Raw genomic sequence first — 12934 nt, 5'->3', positions numbered from 1 at the left:
ATTAAATAGGGTAGAATAAAAAAAGCCAGTAAAGAAAAAAGTTGAAGATAGTCTTAGTAATAAAAACAAAGAAAAGATCAGGGGAGCATTGTCAAACAATGTGTAAAGCTCAAGGCAAGAAAATAAAACGGCAACAAAGAGCCTCAAGCTTCATATTCAACTTCCTGTTGGTTACCCTGCGAGCAGTAGTTTCTACTCACTCACCAGTGTCACTTACGCTTTAAGGGCATGCGCAGTGTCCGGCCCCCTAGGTAGGTGGGGGGGGGGGGGGTAACCCCCACGTAAGAGAAGGGGATGCTCGTTGGGAATTTAGAATTAGAGGAGACCAATCTGGGCGTGGCTCAGGTTTTATTTGGCCTCTACGAAATCTTTTGGAGACCAAACTCCAACACAGTATGACGGCTTTTGTTTCTGTTTATTTATATCGAGGTAGCTGGATTCTTGAACACGTTAATGCCAAAATAGGCGTCGTTCAAAAACTTCATAGATATCATCATCTACATAAATATTAGTCTATTTGGATATGTGCTTGCCCGGTTACTGTTACTGAAAAGTAGGTCATTATTTCTCTACGAACAAACCGTCATTCAGTGACAAGTACTTTTGTAGGTAAAAAGAATACTGGTTTTCCGTCCTGAATGGCCGTAAGTCAGACAAAAATCGACAATCTCTACCATGTAAGCGAGACGACGAACACCTGCTGTTATTTTCATATGGGAGTTCGCTCCCCACCCCACCCCACTCCACCCCCCCTTCCCCCCTCCCCCCCCCTCGCCTCGAGAGCGCCAGGCGCTTGCGGTACTTGTTGGTTTTCCTGTGGGTCATAAACTCACCGGGCAAAAATGTCTTCAGTTTCCTCAAGGAAAAACGACGACTTTCGACCGAGATTTACGTACATGATACTCCAGTTCAGTTGTTCTTTAATTACATTTGAAGTAGAACACTTTTCAGGAATTTTTGTTGAAAGCCGGGAGCCGGGAAAGGAAGCTAAGCCTGAGTTGATAGCCAGGAGAAGTGTTTCCACATTCTTTTTCAAAGTTTTTTGTTAAGCCTTTAAACACCTTTATTATACTAAAGTACTCAAGAGGCCACTATCGAGCCGCGGGGGAAGAGCAACAACTACACTTCCGCGCAAATTGCCACAGCAATAGCCTGTGGGGGTTACCCCTGGGAATTCTTGGTGTGCCGCCCGGTTCTCCAAATCCTGACGCTATTTCAGACCAAAAAATGGCATTTTTCTCATCTGTTTTCAGACCTGGCCTTTAAGAAAATACGCCAACGAAAAAGATTTCTTAAAATCCATTTCGAATTTGCATATTTCTCTTTTAGTTTCTTATTCATTAGGAATTGAAAGTAATCGGCTCCTGAATACGTTCATACACTCCCTTAGCTTTCTCGAAAACAATAACCGATTCCAGAGCAAAATGGGCAAAGTCTAGACCCATTTTCAGACCAAAACGACGCAAAAACCCTACCCTTTGGGGCGGCACATACCTCATGGCTCTTAAGGGAGTACCCCTACGGGGAGCAATAGTTTTTTTTTTCAGGGGCGGAAGTCGCTGAGTGAATGGAAAATGTGTCACAACTTTATTTTTTATAGCGATCGCAGTTATGAAAGAAAGGAAATTATTAGCTGAAAATCTCTGGGTTCTCTATCTTTGCACAGATCGTGAGCCAAAAAAGGCTTTTGTTATTCAATTTATTTTTGGTGTTGATGCTGCAGAAAGTGAAAGGTTTTCTTTTGTTTCTTATTCCTTAAACAAACTATTTACCCTGGGATATAAAAGAGCGACGCGAGACGTTTGTAGAATGACATGTTGTAACATAAAACCGCGCGCGCGTGTAACGTGCAGTCGAGAGAGGGAAAATTAGTGCTCTTACTAATGGTGGGTATTGAACTTGTGCATGCTTTCTTGCGATATTCGCAGCGTATTTTTCTAATTGTCATTCCTAAACAATTACAAAAGCTCCGAATGATCTGTTTACAGATGGTCACGGCTGGTTCCCCTTGCTGTGGACGATTTTGATTGGAAACCGTTGTCGAGGATTCAGTTCATCCCCTCTTGGTTTATATACAAAGTATTCTCTGCTGCTGTTTAGCCGCAAAGATGACCATGCTTTCCCACTACTTCGTTTTGTTTCTTGGAGTTTGTGTTCTGGATTGCAGAGGTAAGAATATCGTATTGTATGCAGAAGTATTGTGCTTTCGTCGAACCACCAAAATTTACTGTACTTGGACGGCCCATTCATTCTTTACATGATAAGGAATGTGGATAGGGGGAAAAGTCCTTGAAATATTTTTATTTTTAGTGGTTATTTTAATTAATTGCCTTTTATTTGCAGCTCGCTATTCATCCGATGCTCTAGGACGATCAAGGATCATAGTTATAACGGACTTTCTAAATTCAAGTGACGGTGACAGGCTGGTCTCATCATTAGAAAACAAGGATGTCGAGTTGGTTTTCCTTCAACGCGATAGCCCCTCCAGTGTTCAAGGATCAGTTGATGTATTGTCTGGGGAAGAAAAGCGGTAATTTACCTAAGAGTACACTATTCAATGCTGTGAATTCATCTGTATGTTTCCCTTTCAAAGTCAATCAGCGTGAAATTGTGATTGTCTCGCTTCGTTCTTCGTAATCGCTTTCTCACGCGTTATAACTTAAATTCATCAGTAACAAATAATCCAAACGATAACCAAAAGTAGTACAAGAAGAATTTTTATCTTAGCAGTTATGTATGTAGTAAATTTGCGGTGTAAATAGTCAGCTGTCAGACAGGACAGGAGTATAAAATATTAACAAACAACGCGCTTTACAAAAAATTATGACCGACGCTAAATTTTCAATTTTTCGTAGACTGCAAATACGTGTGGCTAAACCTTTTTCTATTTTTATGCAATTTGCATTGTGTTCGAAGTTTTCCTGGGGGATTTGTCCCCAGTTCGTAAGAAACAACAGAATGGAAAAGAATATATGTCCGGGAGGAAATTTTTCGCCCGTGACAAAAATAAAGCGTGATATTGTATGGAATGCAGGCTGGAAAAAAACTATTATTTAGAAAAAATAAAATCCGTCTTAGCGAAGGATGTGAACGTCATTTTAAGACCTAAAGTACATTCACAGTAAGTCTGTACGAGCAAACACTCAAAGTACAAAGATCTTCCTCAGAAGTTCCTCGTGTAAAAATATTGTTTCAATTAATGCTGCACTTTACTGAATATTTGTTTTTGTCTTACCCTACCAGAAAAATTAGTATAATTGTGCAAATTTCGAAATCATTTGTTTACTTTTGAACGTAATTTGTTTTGGTTGAAAAAAATGTTAACAGCTTTTGAAGACGCTGCATTGAAATCGGGGTCAGAAAAAATAACTTTCAAAGGTTATTCTGGTGATGTAAAAGATCTTCTCAGATATATTTCTCGTGTAAAAGATCTTGTTTAAAATTTCATTTTACACCAACGTGTTACTGGATACTTGCTGTCATTTGAAACTACCACTTTAATTTAGTATTATTCAGATCATTGGTTGACATTTCTGCACAACATGTTTTGGTTATAAAATTACAGTGTTTTTGTTTTTTTGGACATTCCCTGATTAAAATCTGGGACAGAATAAAGAGGGAACTTTCAAAGGTCATTTTTTCTATATAGTGAAGACAAAAGGATTAGGGGCCAGTAGCTTTATTTTGCAGTGGGCGTCTATTTTATTGGCTAATAGCCTTTCAGTCAATGTTTGAGTTTAAAAGAGCTTACAGCAGGTGCTCAGCTACATTTATAAGTGGGTACCTCTTAGGCAGATTAACATGCACGTATGCATGCTATGATATCATGCTTTTTCAGCTTATTCCTTTGATCATTTATTTGTAAAATAAATTCCTATCATTTGGCACGGTTTAAAATTGTGACTATACATGTAGTTCAGTGCCCTGCCCCAGATATTTATCCTCATGATCACTTGAGTGAAACATGGAGGCACAGTGACTAAGCGAGCATCTTTTCCTTATATTTGATCTTTTCTTCTCACTTCCTCGCTCTTTACTAGTGGGTACAGCAAAATGCTGCTGATCCCATCCAGGGGCAGCCTTGGTACTTGATGCTACAGAAGCTAAGATAATCTCCTGGCCAGCCTTGTAGTCCCCATCAGAGCATATTAGCTTGTAGCGTGCCTCTACCTTTCTTTCTTGCATGGCACATGAAAAATTCTCTGATCTGTATCAATTCACACACCCAGGAATGGCTACACAATTTAATTCAAGCTGCAAATGGGCTGACATTCGTATCCACTATTCCATCCATCAAATCCCCATGGAAGAATTGTGTTTAAAAGAGGTTTGGAATTTAGAATATTAATTCCAACAATTTGTGGCAATAGCTGCAGAAATTAGCTAAAATTGGTGGATTGAGGTCATAAAAATTGTGTAAGGAAGGTGCCCTTTTCAGGGAGAAATTTTTATTTCATAAAAATAGTTTGTCTAAATGTCTTGGCATAGGATATTGGCCTTATTTCCTCTCATAATGATATCTGCCACTATTAAAAACTATTCAGGTCTCCTAATCTTCTTCCTCTTTTTGCAAGGGATTGTCAGTAATTGACAAAATACCAGAGATGGTTCAACCAAACATTTATAATGTTATTGATCAAATGGAAAATAATATTATTAGGGAAAGTTCATTTAATATGACAAGGGGGGGGGATGAAGATATTGAGGGGGGGGTCTGAAAATTTTTAGACACCCGAAGGGGGGGCTCTGAAAAAATTGTTGCGCTAGGAGGGGGAGGCTCCGAAAATTTGTATACTTCAAAACCAACACATGACATCATCATGCAGATCGGATGGTTTTCAACTCAACAATTTAATGACCTGTGCAACTCAGCTATATCACATGGTTTACAGATATAACAAATGTAGTCTCAGTAATCATTACTCTCTTGTTCATCCCAAAAATGCTTTAGAAAATTGTATCACAACTGTATCTCAAGTTTGTCATAGTATAAACCATTGAAGATAATAACGGTAAATATATTTAATACAGTCTAGCGATCTTTTTTCAGGGGAGCAAAGGAATTCAAGGAGGAGGGGGGGGGGGCTCTGAAATTTTTTCGACTACCAAGGAGGGGGCTCCTAAAAAATTGAACCACTAGCGAGGGGGGCTGCTAAAATTTCAAGCTTCGAGTTTAAATATCTTCATCCCCCCCCCCCCCCTTGTCATATTAAATGAACTTTCCCTTATAATTTATTTTTTCAGTACTGTTATTTTGGCTAAGAATGTATTAGCCCCTACAAATGATATGCAGCACTGAAGGAATTATTCGACATGAATGGATATAAGCACAATTTTTTTCTATTAATGGCATTTTTCTGTTAACTTGATATATTGATATCTTGGACAGTACAAAATGGAAACTGTGGACTGTCTGCAGACCGTTGTTTTCAGGGTTAGAAAACAATGGGACTTTGTTGTCACGTCCTCATTTGCATAGTGAATTAAGAATGTTAGGGGTGGCAAATGGTAAAATCCGAGACTCGCCGAGATGCCGAGATCCTAATTAGAAATCTGAGCCCAAGACTCTTTGGTGAAAAGTTTCGATACTCAAGAAAAGTAAAAGCAAACCATGAAAAAAAGAGACTTCGAGACTTATCAAAAACACTTCCGAGATTTTGAGATCCTGCCAAAATTTTCGAGACCCATGTTTTTCAAGGTAGCATTTGCCACCCCTAATGTTCAGCAGCAGTCTGCATTTTGTACTGACCGTATCTTGAACTATCAAATGTAAGGGATGTGTGAAAAAAAAGATTCTAATTGACTCTTGCTCTAATGTCAAATTCTCTCTTTGTTACACAAAAAAAACAAGGTAACAAATAAAGAGAAATTAGTTGTCCACCAGATTAGTCACTTAGGCTTTTTTAGACACATGAGCCTCATACAAAGTTTGTTTATTATACCTTTAAAAGTTACTTTTGAATTCCCTAGTTCCTAGGTTTCCTTTTTTATTGATGGTGGACAAAACGCTGACCCCCAGTCCATGGACTACCCCCACGGACTACCCATATGGACTACCCTATTAATCACTAAACTTCAGTGGCATAGTCTGTTTAGGGTCACTAGTCCATGGACTGGGGGTCAGTGTCACCTTTTTTATCTGTAAATCATGATGGTTCATTAACTTAACTGATTGCCATTAAAATCTATTTCTAGGGCTTTTTGGCAAGTGACTGATAAAGAACTTCTCCCTTGGTTGTTGGTAGAAAAACCAAGCACTCTAATTTCTGTAACTCACAGCACAGATATTCCAAAGGTCTTGATTTCTGCAAGGAGAAAAGGTATAGTAATGCCTCTGATCATTTATGTTCAGTATTCATGAATATAATAGCAATAATAATTATTACATCTGTGAATATAGGTTTTTCCCTTTGCTGATAATTTAAATGTCAATTGATTATTAAATTGGTATACTTTTATCTCTAGTTCTTTTGAAAATGAGTGCCTTGTACACAAACATTGACTGCACTGGAAAGGCACAAAGGCACTGGATATTTAAACTTTCATAGCCTGAGTGCAGATGTCTCCTATTTCATTTTCTGCCTACAGAAAAAGGATCTGCCTGCATGGTGTAATCTAGCCTGCAAACGGCAGACGTTTCTCCTCGCTCATTGACGCTGAGGGATGTTTCGTGAGGAGGAACATCTGCGACTCAGCGACAGAAATTTCATACTGATGACGTAAATCAATGTTTACATAATAAATTCGGTAGTCATGGGGTTCCAAATGCAAATTTGTTTAATTCTACGTTTCTCCTGGTTGATTTTGGTAAAGTGTTGTGTTCATCTTCGAATGAGCTCCAGCAAAACTCAAATGCTTCTTCGAGAGAAGACTATATTCCACAAATATTGGCTGTTTTGTTAGAGATTCATCACGTTTACATTTGACCTTTGCGGTCTTTTGTCTGTCATTCGTAAACAATAGCTAAAACAATGAAACTTCTCCGTCGACCAATTAGCGCTTCTGACTGGATTTCGGACAGATTTTGCGTCATCAATGTGGAATTTCTGTCGCTGAGTCGCAGACGTTCCTCCTCGTGAAATGTCTCTCAGCAGCGATGAGCGAGAAGAAACGTCTGCCGTTTGCAGGCTAGGTGCAATCAATAATCATGTTCCAGTTTCCAAGATCTTGGGAGAAGACAGCAATTTGCCACTTCATAGTGAGCATTGTTTGAGTAAATTCTGATTGGTTGTTTTCAAAAACTGGTGTTGAGCATGGTTTGCTCCTTTCTTCAACATCTGTCAAAAACTTCCCAGAGATGGTGTACTCCAACCCAGACCTTTCCCATTAGACATGCTGTCATATAAATACATGTACATGGACCAGCCCGTAATAAAGAAAGTGGCAGATCCAGGCCCTCTCCTTATTGTTAAAGACCAAACTGGCTGAAAAAAATGTCTTTTTGAGACCTGGTTCCCCCTTATCTCGGGTCTGGATGTCCAGCTCCCCCCCAACCCCCACCCCCACCCTTCAAACAACAAAGCTATACTTTTCTTCTCAAGTAAGGAAACAATTCAAACTTTTAACGCTTCCATTTAAGCCATTATGCTGTTGTTTGCGAAGTGATAAACTTGTAAATTGCCATGTTGGAAAATTTTGCAAAGATCTATTTTATAAACCTTCGCATGATTTGATCCGTCAATCAAATCGTACCATATTATACTGGAATTGACTGATCTGCATGGCTGGACAGTTTTGATTAAAATTGAAATTCTCATTATGTCAGGATTAATTTTTCTAGCTGGCCAACGTGGACAAATGGAGAGCGCCCTTGTTTTAGTTAGAAGGCAGGCCCTCACCTCCTTAGAGGTCTGAATCTGCCACTGTACACTGGCTCATTTAGGAGACACTTCTGTTTTGTTCTTTTTGAATGGTTGATCAACCTGTTCTCGTTTTCCTCTAGGATTATTGTCATTCACCAAAGAACTTGTGATATGGATCATACAAGGTGGTGTAGCAGCAATTAGTGGAGCAGTACGTATATTTTTTCAATGTTGGTTTATTTCTTTAGTTCAGGGCTCAAAATAACAGCCGGTCAATGGACAATGTCGGACCAGAAGGGCGACTTGACTGGCAGAAAATCTGAACTGCCGGTTATGTTGTCTCATTCTTTAGTTTAAACAAACAGTCAAATCCTCACATGTAAATCTTAGATTTTGTCTCTTTATAAAAATACAATCACATTCACAAAATTAATGGAAAATTCCACAAGGATAAGTTAACTTTTTTGTTATTTTCTGACCAGTCAGGTTCAAACGAAACTAGACGAAGCAAAAATTTCTTTGGCCGGTCATCTTGTCTGGTCATGCACTGTCCGAAAATATTTTTGACACCCACAATTACAAATCAATGCTTAGCCAGAGAAAACAGCGGACATTTTCCTACGGGTGGTTTCCCCATGAAATGACATCTGAGAAACGAGTGCAGAAATTCCATACTGATGATGTATGGTTACTTAGATCTGGGTAGTGCTTCTGATTGGATAAAGGCAAGCAAATTTCTAACCAATCAGAAGCACTACCCAGATCTAGCTAGTGAAGCATCATCAGTATGGGATTTCTGTGCTTGTTTCTCAGACATCATTACACAGGGAAACCACCAGTGGTGTCTTGAGATGTCATCTATTTTTTTAGGCTAATAAATGCTAATGACATTTAGTTTTTAAAGTGCCACAGTTAAGAGACATTTTGAAAGGCAGCTTATAATAATATTCATCATAGAGTTAATTTGTGAAAAAGTGGTGGAAAAAATTCTGTTATTTTATTTTGGACTACTATGTTTTAACTATCATCTCAACCAAGATTTTTTAATTTTCATTTTAGAATGGTATTATACTGACCTCACCAGGCAACTTGGATTCCCGGTCAAGCAAATTAGTTGATGTAAATCATCTCATCTCTAGAAAAGTCCACTTTCTTTATGCAGAAGATTTTGAAAATGCAATTGAGGAAGTATTTCAGAGAAGGAAACTCGGTGTGCCCAGAAGACACAGAAGAGCTGCTGCTGGTGCTGCTTCATACAGTTCAAATGCAACCACAAGTGGTGAAACCTCCACCTTTTCCACAGTGTACAGTAGTATTACAAACCAAATAACTGTTAGTCCTAGTATGACCCATACCATCAAGCCATCAAAAAGTTTGAATTTTATTACTGCATCATCGACTGGTTCCTCTGAGATTCCAGTCCAGCCATCACCCAGCCCTAATGTAACTCTTTCAAGTTCAAGTACTTCAGCTATGGCTTATTCTTCTGGCATTGCAATTCAGATGACTACAACTCCTAATGCAACTGCTACTAGTTCAAGTGTTGCAGCACTGACTACTTCTTTTGGAGTTGAAGTGCAGTCTTCTTTTAGTCCAACTGTGCTTTCTATCAGTTCAAGTATTGCAGCTTTGACTTCTTTTTCTGTAACTTCAATGCAGCCCACACCTACTTCTAAGCCAAGTGCTTCCAGTTCAGATATTGCAACATTGACTACTTCTTCTGGGGTTGTGGTGCAAACAACTTCCAGTCCCAGTGTCAGTACAAGTACTACAATATCAATTAGTTCTTCTGAGATTGCTAAACAGACTACATATAGCCCTTATGTAAGCACTATGAGCTCAAGTGTTGCAGCATCAATGTCTTCCTCTGGCTTTGCAGTGCAGCAAACGCAAAGCCCGAATGTAAATGTCACCATTACAAGTGTTCCAGGGTCATCGTTCAGCCCTGTTGTCAACACCACACAATCTGAAATGACAACAACGGTGACTTCCCCTCCATCTCCCTCAGGATCTGTATTAAAGTCGTTAAGTCCAAACGTGAGTGTTGTGGCTCAGTTGAGCTCAAGTTCACTGACCTCATTTTCAGTTGGTATTAGCTTGTCAACTGCTGTTATCTCAACAGCCCCAGTGTCAAGCTCGAGTTCAAAGTCTAGCGAAATAATTGGTGCATCAAGTCCGGTGATTGTTACCTCCACTGCAATTTTGCGTCCCTCAAGAAGTGAATCCATGTCTCCAAGTGTCGTTGTTGCTACCTCATCCAAGATCGCGTCGACAGGCGTTAGCTCTACTGAAATCCCAAGTCATACTAGCGAGCCACTTTCCAGTTTTACAGTGTCCAGTTCTTTTACCTCAACGCAGCCCTCTCAGGTAGTTCAAAGTCCTTCAGCCCTTGTTTCAAGCTCAAAGCCTTCTTCGATCAGTTTTGTTCCGTCTCAAGTATCAACCAGCGCTCTTGTTGTTCAACCTACACCCGTATCACAACTATCGAGTGCTGTAGCCTCGACCACTCCAACAGCTAGTTTAGGGGTAAGTCCAAGTTCCGCGGCCATCAGCTCCTTTACCTACGTGAAGCCCTCTCTTGTAAGCTCTCAGTCAGCGGAGACAACGCAAACTGTGCCTAGTTTAGCGCCATCCTCTCTCACCGTGGTTCAGTCTTATACCTCAACATCTACCTCTTCAGTAATTCGACCTTCTTCGTCGTCTCTTTATTCAAGCCCTGCAGCTGTCCCCACAGAAACTCTCAAAAGTTCACCTTTGGTGTCAAGCCTGACCACCTCGGTTGTCGCTTCTTCACAGACAAGTTATGCCTCAGCTTCACCTTCAAGCAGTGCGACCAGCAGCCCTCTTGCAGTGGCTACAACGATTCTGACAACAGCATCAGTTGGTATTTCATCTACCACTAGGATCTCGCCATCATCCACAGAACGCCTGCCTACATCCTCCTCCAGCGCCGTGGTTACTGAGAGACCTCCTGTTTATGAAAATGAAACTGTCGTCATAGTGTTTGAAGGAGATTGTAATGATATCACGAACGATGTAAAGGCAAAGGAAGGTTTTCGAAATTTGGTCGTGATTGAAGTTGCTAAGGATCTTGGTGTTGATGAATCCTTCATCCATGTTAGCGATGTCCAATGCGGTTCAATACTGGTTACTGTCACTGTGATTGGGACCAGCGGGAAGGCAAATGTCTCCCAGGAGTTGAAGAACTTGGTGAAAAATGGAAATATAACGGTAAAATTCAATGGCAAGACGTACACAGCAAAGAAAATTGAACAAGTACAGCCCTCAACCACCCAGCCACCTACGACAAAACCTTCGAAGAATAATATTCCATTCATCCTTTATATCACGTTTGGTGCTCTAATGGCTTTGATATTCATCGTTGGCATAATTGTATTAGTTGTAAGGTGCCGTAAAGATCGTCGCCAGGGCGGTTTTTTCCTCACCGCGGACACAAACTATGAACTGAGACGATTCCAAGGCATTCCGCGCGCAAGAAATTATTCCAGAGTTAACTACTATGGGGACCCTGTGGAACTCGACGCCACAGCCGCTGATCCTGATGCTACATCAGATGAATTTCAGGCTCAGCCAGATCCGTACAACAAAGGTTCTTCTCTCGACCGCGTAAAACCAGTCGCCGCAGCCAGTGGTGAAGAAAAGTTTAATGTCGGCACTGCAGGTTTGCCAGAGTGGAAGAATCTCCCAAAGCTTTCGAAATCCCAAGTGGCTCGCGCTGTCAGTCCAAAGAAAGGCCTTCAGCCCTCGTCTGGTTCGGTCGGAAGTCGGAATGAACTGCTGGCCCACGAGGGCGAGACCCCACAGGAAGACCCGAAGCTGTCGTATGATAACCCTGGTGTTGTCACGGAAGATGGTTCTTCCAGTGGGAAGATGGACGCGGAAGACAAGCCTGGCGTTTCTACTTTTGGTGATAGCCCTTCCGGCCAAGAAAACGAAACGCAGAGTTTGGAGAAAGGACAAGATAACTATGGTCTTACCGAGGACTGACGACAGCTCATAAGGTCCTGTTCCACTTGACACAATGGTACGGTCTTACCAACTTGTTAAGTGTGGTGGCATGGAACAGTGGCTGGTTATACGTATAATCAGCCAGTCCAATATGATTGGAAAGCGTAGCTTTCTCACAGCTGTGCATGTGTGCCTTGATTTTGTGAATTTTGATTTAGATGAAACAATTTCTACAGCCCCAAGATTTTTATTTTAGCTAACTGAACGTTTCTCAACTGATTTTTAGCATTAATTTTTGTTGAATGTTTAGCTTTAAAGGCTGTGAGGTAGTTTAGTTTGATTTTTACTCGAAAGCAGGTTGACTGTGGACGTTGTGCTTTTTCCTTGTGGAAGCGCTGTTTGAACAATGCTGCAAACTTTAGGTATCTACTCTAAGTCCCCTGGCGCTCGGTGGAGAGGGAATTTAATAACGGCCAGCTGTACGTGAAGGAAGATAATTTTCACACCGAATCATCTTGTTTCAAACCTAACAGTACCGGCGTTAGAGTTCATGTTAGTGTTTAAGTCATACAAATGGCAGATATCATGTAACCTTCACAAACAAGATAGTGTTACCTTGAGTACCAAAGGTTTTTTTTCGCGCGCGCGGATGACTTATCTTTGGCCGAAGCCACGAGCGGCCCGAGAAGTGCACATGAAAAGTCCCTACACCCCGTGTTAGAACAAAGTAAGGAACGTAATTTAGTTATGTAGTTAGAGTGCCAGTGTAATTCCACGATTTCGTGAGTTTTGCATTGCTTCCGATTGGCTGAATAATCTCATCGAGCCACTCTCAACCAATCAGGAGTAACTTGCTCATACCTTTTTCCCACGCTTGGCGCCGGTCCAGCGGTTTTAGTTGTTTTGCAGAGAAAACTTGCATGCATTTTTCTTGTGAGTGAAAGTTTTGGCTTGAGTAATAGTTCAAGGAACCTAGTAAAGCTGAGTGACGTTGCACTACGTGACGCGTAGTTTGGTTTATGACCGCTGAAAGAGAACTTTTCTTACTGAAAATAACTTTAAATAGAATTTTTCTGCATATTTTCTAATCAAAGCTTTCTTGATTAAAATCTCGAATATTACTGATAGTTTTAGTACGCAACCCAGGCAACCCAAACAGTAAT

General features: G+C 40.5%; 1 protein-coding gene across 2 annotated transcripts in view; it reads left to right on the top strand.

The window, feature by feature from the left end:
• Positions 1-1782: 1782 nt before the first annotated feature.
• LOC140949236 (uncharacterized) overlaps positions 1783-12934 on the top strand; it is an 11395-nt gene continuing 243 nt past the window's right edge. The window contains exons 1-6 of one of the 2 annotated variants that reach the window (XM_073398463.1): positions 1783-1886; positions 1989-2169; positions 2344-2530; positions 6196-6320; positions 7943-8013; positions 8862-12934. The exon at positions 8862-12934 is cut by the window's right edge and continues 243 nt beyond it. In XM_073398463.1, the coding sequence (XP_073254564.1) occupies positions 2109-2169; positions 2344-2530; positions 6196-6320; positions 7943-8013; positions 8862-11810 (3393 nt within the window). In that variant the 5' untranslated portion in view covers positions 1783-1886; positions 1989-2108 and the 3' untranslated portion in view covers positions 11811-12934. Of the gene's footprint in view, positions 1887-1925; positions 2170-2343; positions 2531-6195; positions 6321-7942; positions 8014-8861 lie in introns of those variants that run through there. The other variant, XM_073398462.1, reaches the window with a different exon arrangement.

This window comes from Porites lutea, chromosome 9, assembly GCF_958299795.1.
Source record: "Porites lutea chromosome 9, jaPorLute2.1, whole genome shotgun sequence".
In the NCBI taxonomy this organism is placed as follows: Eukaryota; Metazoa; Cnidaria; class Anthozoa; order Scleractinia; family Poritidae; genus Porites; species Porites lutea.
The sequence above is the reverse complement of the archived record's forward strand: the minus strand, read 5'-3'. Positions and strand labels throughout refer to the sequence as shown.